At 40.5% G+C, this 16,442-nt stretch overlaps 1 protein-coding gene across 21 annotated transcripts in view; it reads left to right on the forward strand.

Moving 5' to 3' along the window:
* TENM3 (teneurin transmembrane protein 3) overlaps positions 1-16,442 on the forward strand; it is a 485,815-nt gene that overhangs the window by 453,425 nt on the left and 15,948 nt on the right. For all 21 annotated transcript variants that reach the window (XM_069855859.1, XM_069855863.1, XM_069855861.1 and 18 more), the window contains 2 exons: positions 12,651-12,826; positions 13,522-13,757. In XM_069855859.1, coding sequence (XP_069711960.1) covers positions 12,651-12,826; positions 13,522-13,757 — 412 coding nt within the window. The remainder of the gene's footprint in view (positions 1-12,650; positions 12,827-13,521; positions 13,758-16,442) is intronic.

Below are 16,442 nucleotides of genomic sequence, written 5' to 3' on the forward strand. Positions count from 1 at the left end.
TAAGGCAAAATGGATTTCTAAATTCCTATTTTGTTAAAGGTTATAGTCTGCTGCTAGAAAATTGACACTTAATATTTCAAGAATGAGTACTTTTGTATAGTACTGCTAATAGAATTCATAGTAACTGTTACCTGTTATCAAAGGTCTAAAACCTTGCTGAACAAAAAAGATTAACAGAGCATTCAGAGGACTGAAAATACATGTATACTCAAAAACCAGTGGAGCTATATGAAGCTGAAGGTCCTCCAAATTAGGTCTTATAATGAAATTATAATATTAAACAAGGTGTAAGTGTAATCAATCTCATCAAATTCTGTTGTCGTAAAATTGGGAGATATCCGAGCTGCAAACTGTTAACTGTAACTGCATATTATGTATGCATAATATGAACATTTAAACAGATAAATCTTAAAAGTTGAACTAATTATATGCCTATTAACCTTCTGGAAGTGACACTTCCTAGCTTGCCTACATGACATTATTTTTATGCTGCAGTTTCCACTCAGCTTTTACATACAGGGAGCTAAGCCAGGTGCATAGAAGGAGTATTTTCCCTGGACCTAGGTTTCTGAAGTACCAGAAGTGAACTCCTAAAAAGCCTTGAAGTGCCCCGGTGCAATCACTCAGTCATGTAGAAGGTACAGACCTGCCCCTAGTCTGCAACCTCAGGTCTCCATCAAAGCCCTGGCATGCTAACAGTTGCCGGCCAGGGTTTAAATTCAGCTGAAAATGTAAAAAATAGCTCCCTATTAATTGAAGGTTTGATGATACTCAAGAAGGCAAATTATCCCAGAGAAAAAAACTGCAATTACTCATGAGACTTAATCTGAGCGGAAGCATAAGGCAGCCCTCTGAGAAGGTCCCAAGCGTACTGTTCAGCCCCACTTCTTCTGAATCATTTTACTATCCCCAGACACTCCCTGGGAGTCGCTGGAAGCTGAGCACATGCTTGAGAGGCTGTCACAACTGCACCACTCTCATTTACCTTGCTGCACAACTATTTTGTGTAACCTCAGCCAGGATGTCACAGAGAAGCCTTTTGGTTGAATTTTTGTTATGCTGCCCCACCAGCCTCTGGCTGCATTGTGCTCTTCAGGTTGCTCAAGGAACTGGTAGAGGCTGCTCTGCAAAGGAGGATCCCTTCAGGGCAAGATGACAGCCTTAGATGTCTGGGCAGCCCCTGCTGACGCTGGGCTGTGCTGCCAAGGTTGCAGCCTGGTCCACTTGGCACTCAGGTAGTATCTGAGCCACATAGTCCTTTGAGTTAGTGTGGTCAGTCCAGTGTCGGGCGTTTGGGATCTGTCCCTCTGTGGTCCCAGCGCAGGTGCTCCTGCAGGCTGCTCTGTAAAAAGGCAACTGTTCCTTCATCTCACAGCACCCTGGAAGGTGCAGGCTGCACGCGCTGTCCTTTGGCCTCCTCTAACCCCTTTGGTTAAACTCAGATAACTTTTCTCCCTTAGCCACGAATTAATGCCTATAGCCACTTCTTATCTCTTTCCTGCCTTCTTTCCTCTTGCCTTTCTCTCCTTTTAGGAGCAATATCAGCAGGCAGAGATCTGATCCAGACTAAGATGCTGCTGCCTCAAATTCACTGCCTTTTTTCTGTGTCTCTTTTTTCCTCTGCAGACCTTGCCCTCCTACTATGTTTCCTTACTATCTTACCTTTTATCTTGCTCCTTGCTGTATCTCCCATCATTTCCCTAAGGAGGGTTTGGCTTCCCTGCCTTTTCCTTTCCCAGTGGTGCATTTCTACTCAATCCCCTCTTGTATCTCTTGACAGTCCATCCAACGTTTCCCTGAGCGGTTCATGCCCTGAGCTCATTTGTCTTTTCCTTCCCATTCTCCCTCTCCCACTCAATTCTTGTCTCCAAGGGGATGCAACAGAATCAGAGAGAGTGACGTTAGCAAGCAGAGCCCTTACAAGTTTACTTTGTTCCTAGAGTTAAATTAACAAGCTTTCCAGCCATTCTGGAAGGGTGGTGAAATCATGCAGAGTGTGAAACCTTTATAATAATTTTACAGACTAAAAAGAATCACAGGTAAAAATCTATTTTCACTGTGTGCTGGAGAGTATCACCCTTTACACATTAGGCTTTTATTAATGCATTCAGTGCAATGGTTTTTCTTAAAACTCTGTGATGCAAAGAAAGATACTGCCTCTGGCTTAGACTTGTTTAGTTTCCCCACATAGCAGGCACATCATCTATAACTGTCGGCATTTGGCAACAGGGAACAGATGATATTTTGCAGTTTTCCTCTTACTTCATCTTAATGCATTGCTTTTGGAGTCTGACTTGGAAATACTGAGATTTGGCTTCTAAAAAAAGTCTGTGGAACTTCTACTGAAAGGTTTCATTTATATAAAAGCAAATATTTAATTTTGATCAGATAAAAATTATCACCCAATACTAGATGTTAATCCATAGAATCATAGAATCACCAGGTTGGAAGAGACCCACCGGATCATCGAGTCCAACCATTCCCACCAATCTCTAAACCATGCCCCTCAGTGCCTCATCCACCCGCACCTTAAACACCTCCAGGGAAGGCGACTCAACCACCTCCCTGGGCAGACCGTTCCACTGCCTAATGACCCTTCCAGTCAAGAATTTTTTCCTTATGTCGAGCCTGAACCTCCCCTGGCAGAGCTTGAGGCCATTCCCTCTTGTCCTGTGCCCTGTCACTTGGGAGAAGAGGCCAGCTCCCTCCTCTCTACAACCTCCTTTCAGGTAGTTGTAAAGAGCAATGAGGTCTCCCCTCAGCCTCCTCTTCTCCAGGCTAAACAACCCCAGCTCTCTCAGCCACTCCTCATAAGGCCTGTTCTCCAGCCCCTTCACCAGCTTTGTTGCTCTTCTCTGGACTCTTTCCAGAGCCTCAACATCCTTCTTGTGGTGAGGAGCCCAGAACTGAACACAGGATTCAAGGAGTGGTCTCACCAGTGCCGAGTACAGAGGGAGAATAACCTCCCTGGACCTGCTGGTCACGCCATTTCTGATCCAAGCCAAGATGCCATTGGCCTTCTTGGCCACCTGGGCACACTGCTGGCTCATGTTCAGTCGGCTGCCAACCAACACGCCCAGGTCCCTCTCCTCCAGGCAGCTTTCTAGACAGACTTCTCCTAGTCTGTAGCTCTGCATAGGGTTGTTGTGCCCCAAGTGCAGGACCCGGCACTTGGCCTTGTTAAACCTCATGCCATTGGACTCAGCCCAGCGGTCCAGCCTGTTCAGATCCCTTTGCAGAGCCTCCCTACCCTCCAGCAGATCGACACTTCCACCCAGCTTAGTGTCATCTGCAAACTTGCTAAGGGTGCACTCAATGCCTTCATCCAGGTCATTGATAAAGACATTGAACAGGGCTGGACCCAGCACTGAGCCCTGGGGAACCCCACTTGTCACTGGCCTCCAGCTGGATTTCACACCATTTCCCACCACTCTCTGGGCCCGGCCATCCAACCAGTTTTCCACCCAGGAGAGTGTGCGCCTGTCCAGGCCAGAGGCTGACAGTTTCCGAAGCAGAATGCTGTGAGAAACTGTATCAAAGGCTTTACTAAAGTCCAAGAAGACTACATCCACAGCCTTTCCCTCATCCAAGAGTCTAGTCACTTGGTCATAGAAGGAGATCAGGTTAGTTTGGCAAGAAATCCACTTGCACTTCTACTATATATCAACATGTTCACAATTTGGTGTTTTTCGTAATTAGTATGGCTATGCCATTCCCTGTATACACGTGTGGGGCTTTATTTTCCTATAATATTTGTGCTTGTATTTGTGTTCATTTTTCTATCACATTTATGTTTCAGTAGTATAAATATAAAAAAAATGCCTTGTCTTTTTTCTTGCAATTTTAGGGCTTTCTTTCTGATTTGATTCTGTTCTCTTAAAAATACCAGAACTTTGTACAAAATTGTAATCTGGCTCTTTTGTTACCTCTGAACAGCATTCTCTGCATGTCCTTGGTATCTTAGTGCTTTTTAGGTATTTTTATTCTTTTGCATCAACAGCCTTTATACCTTCTACTTTTTCTGCTGCTCCTCCTTGCTTCATCAGTCTGAAATATAGTGGCTATAAAGTAATTAACCATACTCATTAGAACGGTTTTGTTCAGCTGATTTTCATAGTCTTGCATTGACTTCTGTGGCATCACATGAGCCCTTCATTGCAAATCGTCTACAAATGTAGTGTCTTTAATCTTCCCGTATTACATTTACTCAAGCAACAAAAGACATGTTCTTTTCATTCTCAGCTGTCTCTGAACAGTCTTTTTGGGAATATTTTTGAGATATCCAGGCCTTTCATAAGTGGCTGTTTGTCCACATCACCAGCCTCAAAGCAGCACACAATACATGTATTTCTCTCTTAAAGTTCATTTCTGGGACTAGATGATTCTCTGTTAGTCAAGATTTGGTGCTTCTCCTCTCTCACCATTTCATGTAGACCTGTGGAGGCAAGGCTGGCCAAAAAGCAATCAGAACTCTAAAATCTATTCAAACAAGCTAAGTATTGCCCCTGCCCAAAGAGATGTTTGCGACATTTACACTTGCTGTCTGTACTTAGCATGTTTCTTCTTTAGACAAATTGTTAAAGATTTTTTTTTTCTTCTGATTTTCTTGTACCAAGAATAGAGGTTGTGATCTCCCGATTTTCTATACTGGAGCTGTAACTCAACTTTACAGTAAATTTCATAACTATAATACAACATGCTGCCATGCAAGTTAGTCTTGTAAGACCTGTGCTGACAGTGGAGCACACACACTTGCATTTGCAGACTCACCCTGCTTAATAACAAAGCAGACATGTTAAAAATAATCCGTTACTAGATACCATTAGATATCAATGTGATATTTTTTAGACATGTGTAGTATGTCCCGATTGCTCTGATATCAATAGTATATTTCATCAATAGGCATTTACTTATTTCTTGATTGTTGAATGCTTACTGTTCCTTGTCCTTAGAATCACAGAATAGTTTGGGTTGGAAGGGACCTTAAAAATCATCGAGTTCCAACCCCCTGACATGGGTATGGACACCTCTCACTAGACCAGGCTGCCCAAGGCCCCATCCAGCCTGGCCTTGAACACCTCCAGGGATGGGGCAGCCACAGCTTCCCTGGGCAACCTGTGCCAGTGCCTCACCACTCTCCTGGTGAAGAAATTCGTTTTAAAAGCAGAACCGAGAAACCTTTAGTAGCCACTACCACAAAACCTCTGAGAACACTCAGTTCTGCTAGAACAGAGAGTAATTGATTGAGGGATTTTAGCCTGGTTTCCAAAGGAGGCTGTATTTCCACAGTCAGAAACAGTTCTGAATTATTAATCTGAACTTAACGTTTATTAACTTGAACTAATTTCAACTTAGTATAGTAATCAAGTTGCTTCAGTTTTCATGACAAGGGGTATTTGGAAGGAGAAAGGTGTGTGAGGAATAAGTATGTTATTCTAAATGAAACGTAGAACCTGAATCTAGCAATATTTTTTTTTACCATCTTGGTATTCCAGTGTAAAAAAATACACCCATATAATTTTGCTTTCCTATTGCTAAATTCTTTTCAAACATAATGCAGTTTAATAAGTTCCATATGTCCATTTTCTCTGACCCTGTAAAAACATCCTTATAGAGTTTTTACCTTTTGAAATGAAAAAAGGAAAAAAAAAATTATGGGGGGAAAGGCAGCAATACAGCTTGTTTTGTGAACAGAATATCTGTCCAGACAGAATGTCTCAGCCTTCTCTCCTTTTTTTCTCTGAAGGCCTATGCACTCAGCTGTGGTAGTGTAAGCAGACCTTAGAGCTAGGGACCATCTGTCATACAAAGTATATGTACACCAACATTTCTTCTATTTGAAAGGTCTTACTCTGGTATTTATATCGACAAGGCACACAGTTTATTTATACAGTAATAGATGAGCTAAGAAGGTGGAGGGGAAACGACACAGAAACAAACCAGCAGCCTCAGGGAGCCCCGAGATTAAAGACACTGCGCAGGAAGCTGCTGCAGGGCAGGAGCTGGCTCTCAACACCCAGGTGAAAACCAAAGTCTGGCCCCTGCAGACCCTGCAGGGCTCGGGGGCAGCAAATTCCCATTAGAGGGAAGTTGAAAAGCAGGGGATGAGTGTTGAGGTCTTGTAGATAAAAGCCTGACTACTGTAATTTAGTCTCATCTTTGTAAGGAAAAACCCCCTTTGAAGGAAACAGCCCTGAATTGTCTGCCCTTGGTTCAGAAGGGTATACGCTTCTGAGGAGCACCCCCAGCCCTGGGAAGCTGCTCCATCCCCAGTAACGCCTCTCATTTAAGCCACACTGTCTCAGTAGTATGGCTCCCAGTGCACCCCGTCACCCTCGCGCTCACGCTGGAGTTGTTCTTCCTGTTCTTCAAAAAGCACCATCATCATTAATGCCGGTTATTTGTGCAGGTTCTTGTGCATGTTAGCTGTGTGTCAGAAACACAAGGTATGAAGAATTCTTGGGTTTATGAATCCTTATGCGAATATACATGGCAGGTACTTTATTGCAGCAAACAGCACAGTGTGGGAGGACTGCAAAACTGTACAGCAATGAGTGAAAAGTTTGGCAGTCCCCAGCATAATAAATTCATTTATTGCTTATTTCACTGCAAAGCACCACTCTCCGCAAATAAATACTTGTGTCTGGGAGTCATTTTGGATTAGGCTGGTCAATCTTCATGCAGCACAAGCACTGAACTCTTGTTTGCTTGGTTGTGTGATGGAGTCAAAAACGAGCATCATAAGCTTTTCCATAAGGAAGTGAGCAAGCTATCATGAAGGAAGTTGTTGATCCATTTCTTTGAGTTCCCTTTCCAACAGGCATATTTTCTGCAGTGATTTTCATTTAGTGTGCCTGTTATTTTGCAGATGAGTTACAGCTGTCAAGAATGGCCTGTTTAGGTGAATTGTTTATGTCTGGGGTGCCGAATGCCAGTTTATAAAAAAACAGCTGAAAACTATCCTTTTAACATTATGACAAAATAGATACATATTTAAAAAAGCCTCAAAAGCTGCAGTTGTAACAGGAGAAAGTTAAAAGAGAAATTATCAATCACTTTCAAGCTGAGGAAATTTCTTCGTTCAACCTGGACTGAAAATTCATTCTGACTGTGATGCTAAGATAAAAGACCATTACTCGAATTGTTTAACTATTTGTGCAAAGAGTTGCATGCAACGTTACCAGATGAAAATGAGATAAAGGTCCTCTTCTTATGGAAGGCAGCCATCAGACAAAAGGACAGGAAAAGCAGATCAGCTGCTCAAGTTTAAGTTTGAGTTGTTGGTTGAGCAGGACCGAGAAATTTAGCTGATGCTAACACTTCCAGTGCCCTCCCAGCCTCTGATTTCATGAGTTTCCATCTTCTGCCCAAAATCCATTAGAAAACAAGTAGATAAATTCCTGTCCAGAACTGTACTTTGGGCTGCAGTTTACTTAAAGTCCTTGCTGGAATCTTTCCTGGACCGATTTTCTGTAATTCCACTATTTTCTTTGACCTAGGCACTGCAGAAAGGAAAAGGAAAAAGGAAAAGGAGTAGAGCAGGAAGGAAAGAGAAAGAAAGGGAAGGAAGTTTTTTTCCATATATTTAAAAGTCAGTAAGACTACAGATAACATTGAATTTTCTTCTCATGCTTAACAATGTTCCAGATAAGAACAAAGGGAAAATGTAGCTTTTCTTAGACAATAGTCAAGTTTAAAAAAAAAGAAAAAAATCAATCTTCTTGTCATAATTTACAAGCCTACTAACCTACATCATTGTCATTTATGACTCATCTGCCTCTTTCTTCTTAAGCAAAACAAAAGAATATTAGCAAGACATATGGCTATCTTAGTGTTTATGGTTCCACTTTAAAAAATAAATGTTTATCTCATAAAGAAGTAATCATTTAATATTTTGGGTTTCCTAAAATATTTGTACCGTGAATTCACAAGGAAGATGCGAAGCCTTTTAAGATGTCAAATACACTGTGCATATGTTATTTCAATTCTTATTATTTTTAAAAAGCATGTTATAAATGAGTAGGTGTGGATCCACTGAAGTGTGTATTTCAATGAGACTAAAGAAGTGCCCCAAAAAAAAAAGATATCATTTGTCCATCTAAGCATCTGTAGCTTGTTTTCACTGGTTTCATTCTTAGCAAGCTCATTTAGTCACTCTTCAGACAAATAAAAAGCAAAAGTGCATATCAAAATGAGGAAAGCAACTCAGAAATGAAGTAAAGGGGAAAAAATAACAAATTTTCTGGTGTTGAAGTTGAGAGTCTTTTCATGTCTTTCAACAATCCGCATGATGGTTAAAGAAAGTCAGAACTCAGGCTCCCAGTAAGTTGCCATGCCGTATTTTAAACCAGGAGAGTACAAGAGCACTCCATGTGGGTGTTAAAAGAATAATAAAAGTGATGATTTATAAACTATGAGTTTGTTTCCTTTTGATCAACAAGATAATTATTTTGTTACTGGTTTAGCAATGCAGTTATATCCTATCAAGGTTGTTAAGGTTGTTAAAGACAACAGTCTTCTATGTAAATAAGGAGACAAGCTGAAGGAGACCTTTCATTGCCAGGTTAAGACAGAATTTTTACTTTGTGTCAACATGGTGAGTAGGCACTTAAAACAACAGCAGGCTGCACTTCTGAAAGCCAACTTTGAACCCCCTGTTCTCACCTGCCAAGAAGCAGCACCTTGGTATATAAGGCTTCTGATGAATACTTTGAAACAACCAGGGTAATGTTCCATATTTTTTTTAGCCACTCTTGATAATTTTAGATGCATAAAGGAAATGCCTGATGTGTGTTGAGTGAGAATGTAACAGTACTTTTCATTTTACTGTCAAAATTATACATGTCTATATTATGAAATGAAGTCATGCCTCATTTCTCTATTACAGTATCTCAACTATTAGTATAATCTGCAACCATTCTTTAAAGAAATATATAACACACATTTGCACTGTATATCTTGTTATCTGAAATGTGCAGGAACCAGCGTGCCTTGCTTTTCAGCCTGACATGTTTACAATAGCAAAAAAACTCCAAAATTACATAATTGATTTTGTTAAGGGAGTGTGCTGCAGAGGTCTGTGGAAAAACAGTCATAGCTTAGCAATTGGCTTTAGCAGCAGCCTTTACTGTACATTCATTTCTACAGCTCCTGATGTAGTAACTTTTGCTGATTTTTACTTTTTTCTTCTGATGAAGTAACTTCTAATATAAAACAGCAATAACACTCTGCAAGTTGGGGTTTAGCTAAATATGCTCCAAAGTAAGATACAATGCACATGGGAAACAAGTCAGAAGTAAAGAAAGTGGGGCATTTCCATCTGCGGCAAGGCTTACCAGGAAGTTATCACTGCAAAGTGAAGTGTCCTACATAGACCAGAACAGAAAATGGTCTGGGAAGGAATGTAATTAAAACTAAAGGTGATGAACAATGGAAGAGAGACTTCCAGCAGGTGAAGAGCAAAAGGTCAAGAGTCTGGGAAGCTGATAATCATTATCTCTGAGAAATCCTTACTTTAGAAGGGGAAAACTATCTGGCAGTGGCAGATCATCCTAAAGAAGAAAAAGAATTTGATCTAAGGGGAACTTGAGCTAGCAGCAGTAGCAGCTGCCCCTGCTGCTGTCTTCTGTAGTAGTTGCCCAAATATGAAGATTGCTACATTAATGCAAGTGGAAATTCGTTGCTGGGATTAATACACATTTTAGATTCTTGAATAGCTTATATGTTACCTGCTCTTAAGGAACTGAAGAGGTTGGTTGAATGGCTTTGCTGTCGAGCCTGGCATAAGAGAAATATCAGAGGGTTCTGCAGTAACACATGTGCCCGAGTTTGTGTTTGGATTGAAAGATCAAAGAGGCTGTGAAATGCCAAATCCAGGTGCTCACCCTCTGGACTTTAGATCTCACTCCTTTTAGGGAAATTTCAATATTAAAATACTAGGCAGATAAAAGAAATCTCTCTGTCTATAACTGACAATCTTGGATGAATAAATTCACCTTGGCAGCAGAATGCAAGGATATTTGGATGTAATAAGAAAAATAGGAGAGGAATGCCCAAAGGTATGAGTGATGTTGCTATGCTGAGCATTGATAAGGCTTTCATTGTGAGCAAAACGATATCAAACATAAAGTAAGTTTAGTATTCAGTGTGCTGTGAACAAAACGAAGGGCGTGCATTACAATCTGTCATAAAATAGAATATGTAGTGAATTTTTGTTCCCAGCTACAGAAGTATAAGAAATCCTGTTCTTACCTTTCACATCTCAGTCACATTTTCTTTTTGCACTAGGATGCCTGAACCAAGCAATCAGGGCTTTTAAGATTCTTTCAGCTTTAAAGTCATGTTTTTAAGAACATGAATGTGTAGCATGATTTTTTGCTGATCTTTGAACTCTCCCCCACTGTAATAATAATAGCTGCTTATCTCGCGCTTATGATGTGTATTTGTGAAAGAAGACACCGGTTCAGGAACTATAGGCATGGGGTCAAAAAATAATAATGTGGAAGCAAGAATGCATAAAACAAGAACGGCGATGTTCAGAGCTGCATACTGCAGTGAAGCCACACACTGTACTGAATACTACTGATGTGTAGTATTTTCCAGCTCAAGTGGTATACTCAGAAATATGATAATTAACTCCCCACAAACACTGTGATTCAAAGGCTGAAAAGTTCTTCTTACAGAGAAATCTTACCTTCTGTGGCTTTAGTAAGCATTGTTTGAAATAAAGAGCAGCACTTGGCTACTGTAATCAAAGGACACAAGTAATTCCCAACAAAATAATTTGATACCATTCTCAAACACAAAGCGGAAAATAGAAAAGGACAATACACATTCTCCTGGGAGTTGAAAAGGGAAGTTGTGCATGAAAAGAAAATAAGTTTGTGGAACTGAGGAATGAAACTGAAGGTCATGAATAAACTAGCAGTCACATTCATGCCCAAGGAATGTTGGTATGTCTGTTTCAGTTTCCCACATAAATGTAGTGTTTTGGCTTGCCAAATGCAGTATGGGGAAAAAGAGGCAAAATTAGGGCTAGAAGCTTGCTGGACAAAACCCCATCATCTTGAAATGTACTTAACTTCAGAAAATAAGTTTCCCCACTTGATTTCCCTGGCTTGCAGTATAGGTTCTGATTTTTAAGGGTTCTTTTCTCTTTTTTTGCTGTTGCTAAGTGAAAGTCTTATATAAACAAAGGAAATCAACTGTGTTAAAAGGATGGAAATGACTGTATGCAAAAAGCTGTCAAATCTACAGAGTAAGCAAATTGGAAAAAAAACCAAAAACATTTCTTAACCTAATCCTTTCAGTTACAGCAATGCTGTGCAATATTCATGCTGTTCAGAGAAAGGTAGCATGTTGTGGGTTAAAACTGTTTGAAATTAATTCTCTCAATTTAAGAAAAAGAGTTCCTGTAGCCTCAGTGATATGCTTGGGGCTTTTGGTGGGCTTTATTTTTTTGGTTTTGCCTTTCTTTCCCCAAAGGAGCAATTTTCATAATAATTGTAAGCATGAAATGTCTAGTGCACTGTGAGGATGTGCAGGGTCACGTTCTAGTTAATTTAAAGAGACTTCCTCCAGCTTCCTACTACATGGTCACAGAAGAAGGATGGAAAACTCCTGAAAGCAAACAGGTCAGATGTGGGCTGGATCACCCTGTTTCTCTCCAGTGCGGGTACAGGCAGGCTGTACTTTGGAATGAGGAGCCTCTGCTGAACACCTAGGCTGATAAATCTAGGCTGTTGTACTGGAAGAGTTAATCTGAAAGGCAGTTTTATGACCTGAAGCTCACATAATGCTTTACTTCTCTATACTGTGACCACAATGCATGCTTAGATGTGAGCATGCTCCTAGGTCTTGTAACAATGGAGTATAGCTAATAGAGCACAGGAAAAGATACGGTTTAGTCATCATAGGTCTACTTCAGTTGCAGAAATTGTATCTACCTATTCCCAGAGAATGGGTTTATAGCCCTTGGTTTAAAGAAATGTCGGTAGAGTCTGGGAAAAAAAAAAAGCCAGAATAAATAGTGGCTTACGCCACAGTTCTCAGACTACGATCCATAAGCAGTTAACGAGTTATATTTGCTAGCTATTCTGATTTCCAGCTACAAGCAGCTTAAGTAGATTAAATATTACCCCAGATTCTTTCTTCTAATAATACAAGGGATGTTGAACACACAGGAACAAGAGGGCAGGTGGTCTGCATAACCATTGAATAGGAAAGGCCCTTATTACAATACCTTTTTTATGAAAAATGTTGAGGATTGCTACAACAGCAAAATCTAGTCAGATAATAGGGAGTGAGTACAGAATGCTATGGAATTTAGCACCAGTAAATACGCTCCCTGTGAAATGGTGAATTAGATGTGCAGCAGGATCTGGTCACACTTCAAAGAATAATATGCAGAGCTGAAGATCCATCTGTTTGCTCTTGCTATCACCATTGAGGCTCCTGTATGTTAAGCAGTCTTTTGACTACTTCAAAGCACGTTTGAAGTCTTCGCTGTGCCTACCCCATGCACAAAAAAGCAAACGTGCCTTAAAAATATGAGTAGCTGGTATTTTTGTTCATTTTACTTGTAAATGAAAACAATTTGTTCTTGCTATGTATCACTTCCAAACTCTTTTTCTCTTTTCTCTTTTTTTTAGCTATGATAGCGAGGGCCGTCTAACAAACGTTACGTTCCCAACTGGTGTTGTCACTAACCTTCATGGGGAAATGGAAAGGGCCATTACAGTGGACATAGAGTCATCCAGCAGAGAGGAAGATGTCAGCATCACTTCCAACTTATCATCAATTGATTCTTTCTACACCATGGTTCAAGGTAATGTGAAAAAAAAGATTTCTCAGCAGATACTGACCTGGAAACTGTTTTCTTGTAGTACAAACAGCTCCAACTGGATGTGTTAAAGGGGAACTACAGAGGCATAGTGTTTGGAGGAAGGGGTGAAACATACATGTTTTTTATACATAAATAGAAGGAACTGTTGGGGAAAGAAAGAGTTGCAGTGAATGTTTTCTAACCAAATAGCTCTTGTAAACAGCTGTGGGAAGTAGTCGGAATACCTGCTTTGCGTTAAAAGGGAATCTTAGAGAAGAGAGAGAAATGGCTTGAAATGGAAACAGGTGCAGAAATAGCGTGAGGTGAGATTTTTTAACTTTAAAATAGTGTGTGACATCCCATCAGCCACATCCTTGCAAAAGTCAGTAGTCATAGTATGCTCAGGATTAGGCCAAAAATGCCTAATGAAACAGTAGAAAATGTGCTTTGTGCCAGTCCAAAGAATATCCTCCAAGGGTGGGATTTTCTTAAGTGTTTAAGCAACTTTGAAGATGGGTCCCAAAGGCATTTGTGCTCTTGTCATACAGATATTCTTACCAATTTCACCCTGCATGTTACCGTTGGCTCAGTTACGTGAAGTCAAGACATTACAAGCACATATTGCATAAAGTGTGCAGGACAAAAGCAGACTTTTAACCCATGTAGGTAACCTGTGGTTCTATTTTTTGCCTTTTCAGATCAGTTAAGAAATAGCTACCAGATTGGCTATGATGGCTCACTGAGGATCCTGTATGCCAGTGGTCTGGACTCACACTATCAGACAGAGCCACACGTGCTGGCTGGCACTGCCAACCCAACGGTGGCAAAGAGAAACATGACCCTACCTGGAGAGAATGGGCAGAACCTGGTGGAGTGGCGATTCCGGAAAGAGCAAGCGCAGGGAAAAGTCAACGTATTTGGCCGAAAGCTTCGGGTGAGCACACAAGCACGCATGGTATCTACTGCATTCTCATTGAGAGGAAATGCAAATACATTGCTGTAGGTATTGACATCCAACAACACAGAATATTTAACATAGACAAGATTACTCTAGAGCTGGAAGTATTCCTTTCATTTATTGGCTGATTTTCCTTATTAATTGCTCTTTTCTATGGACTGTTGAGTATTAGCCTAGAATGCATTGGAATTAATTGGGATAAAAATATAATTTTCTCCTTTCCTTCATTGTTTTTGTTTCTGATACTAAAGTCACACACCTGATTTTGAATCTTCTTTTAAATTATTCTACTATAAGGTAGCACAGTTCTAGGGTTTTCTTTCTTTTCTATTTTAAATAAAAATTGTATTAATACTTATTTCTGGTAGAAAGGATTAAACTCTGTCTGCATGTGTATAACATATTCCTCTAACATATGTCTTTACCATTTTGCTGGCATTTCTTCTTTCTATATAGTGAGTGAAATATAAGTAGGAAGCAAACTATGATTTATGACAGCCATTTGGTAAAGACAACACAGATTAAGCATTTAAAATTGGGTTGCCAGGAGACCATTTCAAGACCGTATCAGAGGTCTAACTTACTATTAGAATTGAACTCAGTTTTTTAAAACAAGGCCTAGGCAGTATATCAAATGAAGGTAAATAACTTCAGATCACTCGACTTCTTTCAAATCTTAAAATATTTTATATATTCCTTTGGGACAAAGAGAAGGGAGGGAATGCTGTCATGCATCTCGTATTCCTCTCTGCCACTGGCTCTGCAAGAATAATGGATTTTTTCCAAGAACAAAATCATTATGCACAGTAGCTGCTGCCTAAAAACAACAGACTTGTACCTAGCTATGGCAGCCTCTTACATGGAGAAGGAAGAGGAAAAGGAAGCTGTGCTTCTGGAGCTCGTCCTTGTAGTTCGGGCACATAGGTATATCATTAAATAGCACAGTGGGGTAATACACCTGCCAGTTCATTTGTGAAAGAAGCCCAAGAAAAATGAAATAACCCTGCCAATGACATTTGGTTTTGGCAGTGAAATAAATTGCCATGAGTCCAGTTCTCAAAAGTGAAACAACATTTTGGCGTTCAGGTGCAGAGGAGGTATAAGAAATGTCACAGGCAACTTGGAAAAACTAACAGGAAAAAAGGAATAGCAGAGAAGAGGGAAATATTTAACAAGGTGGAGGGGAAAGTGAAATATTATAGATAAGGATAAAAGAGCAGTAATTAGAAGTGTATGGGAGAAGTAGGGCAGGTGGAGAATATGGGCTTATAAGAGAGGAGTGCCTCCAAAAAAAAAAAAAAGAAGAAACTTGTCCGCAAAGAATAAAAAGGAACATCATTTAAATTTATTTTCATGGGAAGGTATTACAGAAATGCCACTTGAGGGTGGTGGTGATATAGGAAAGTAGAGAAAGAAAACAACAGAAAGAAGAACAGGAGTAACGTAGGGAGCTCATCATTTCCATCTACAGATATGTCAGTAACATTTTGCTGCAAAGATGAATGTAAACAAAAAAAAGTGACAAAATGTATTGCCAGTAGATGTACTCATATATATGACACTTTTACTGCATTATATATATGCACTACCTAACGTTACCAAGTACACTCTCAGGTACTCTCTTAGTTTTCATCTTGTATGAGTTCTACGCACTACTAGTAGTCTTTCAAAGAAATTAATTAGGAATTATATCACCATCCCTTAACTAAACAATCCTCTGTCAACCTTACTTTTGTTAAGACCTGTTCTGTATTTGTTGTATAGGCTAGTTTTGTCCCTGGCCCTGTATGCTTGGTCTGTAGCCTGGCCTGACAGTCTTCTGCAAGAGCGTTTTTAGGGCATTTGTATTGAAGCCACACAGAGCCTCACTCACAAGGCTCTCAAATAAAGGAACTGGTATGAGCTGTGTCTCAAGGAGTGCACCCAGAGTAAACAGGTAACAAAGACAAGCTCTGCAGACAGGTAATGTAGACAAGCTCCAAGTTCTGCAGAGGTCCCCAGTTTTCACATTACCTCTTGAATCTCTTGTAAGGCACAGCAATATACTCCTAATGGGGGATTCACCATCAAATTTCATGCTTCTCACTGGAAAAAAAACACCAGAGTTAATGCAGAGCAGGACAAATAGACACCTAAGTTACTGAAATGTAGCAGGACAGTACATAGGGACTGTCAAGAGACTCAGTTTTGTGTCATTAAGTGTTTCTTCATTGAAAATTCCCTGAATTACTGTTTTCTATTAGGTTTGCATGGCAAGGTTTTGGTAGTAGGGGGTACTACAGGAGTGGCTTCTGTGAGAAGCTGCTAGAAGCTTCCCTTATGTCTGATCGAGGAAATATCAACCAGCTCCAAGACGGACCTGCTTCTGCCAAGGCCAAGCCCATCAGCGATGGTGGCAGTGCCTCTGTAATAACGTATTTAAGGAAGGGGGGGGGGGAACTGTGCAGGGGCACACTGGAGCAGGTTTGCTGGCAGCTCTTGTGACCCTGTGGGACGCCCATGCTGGAGCAATCTGTTCCTGAAGGACTGCACCTCGTAGAAAGAACCTGCACTGGAGCAGTTCATGAAGAAATGTAGCCTGCAGGAAGGACTCATGCTGGAGAAGTTCATGGAGGACTGTCTCCCATGTGAGGAACCTCACACTGGAGCAGGGGAAGGAGG

This window comes from Phaenicophaeus curvirostris, chromosome 4 (assembly GCF_032191515.1).
Source record: "Phaenicophaeus curvirostris isolate KB17595 chromosome 4, BPBGC_Pcur_1.0, whole genome shotgun sequence".
In the NCBI taxonomy this organism is placed as follows: Eukaryota; Metazoa; Chordata; class Aves; order Cuculiformes; family Cuculidae; genus Phaenicophaeus; species Phaenicophaeus curvirostris.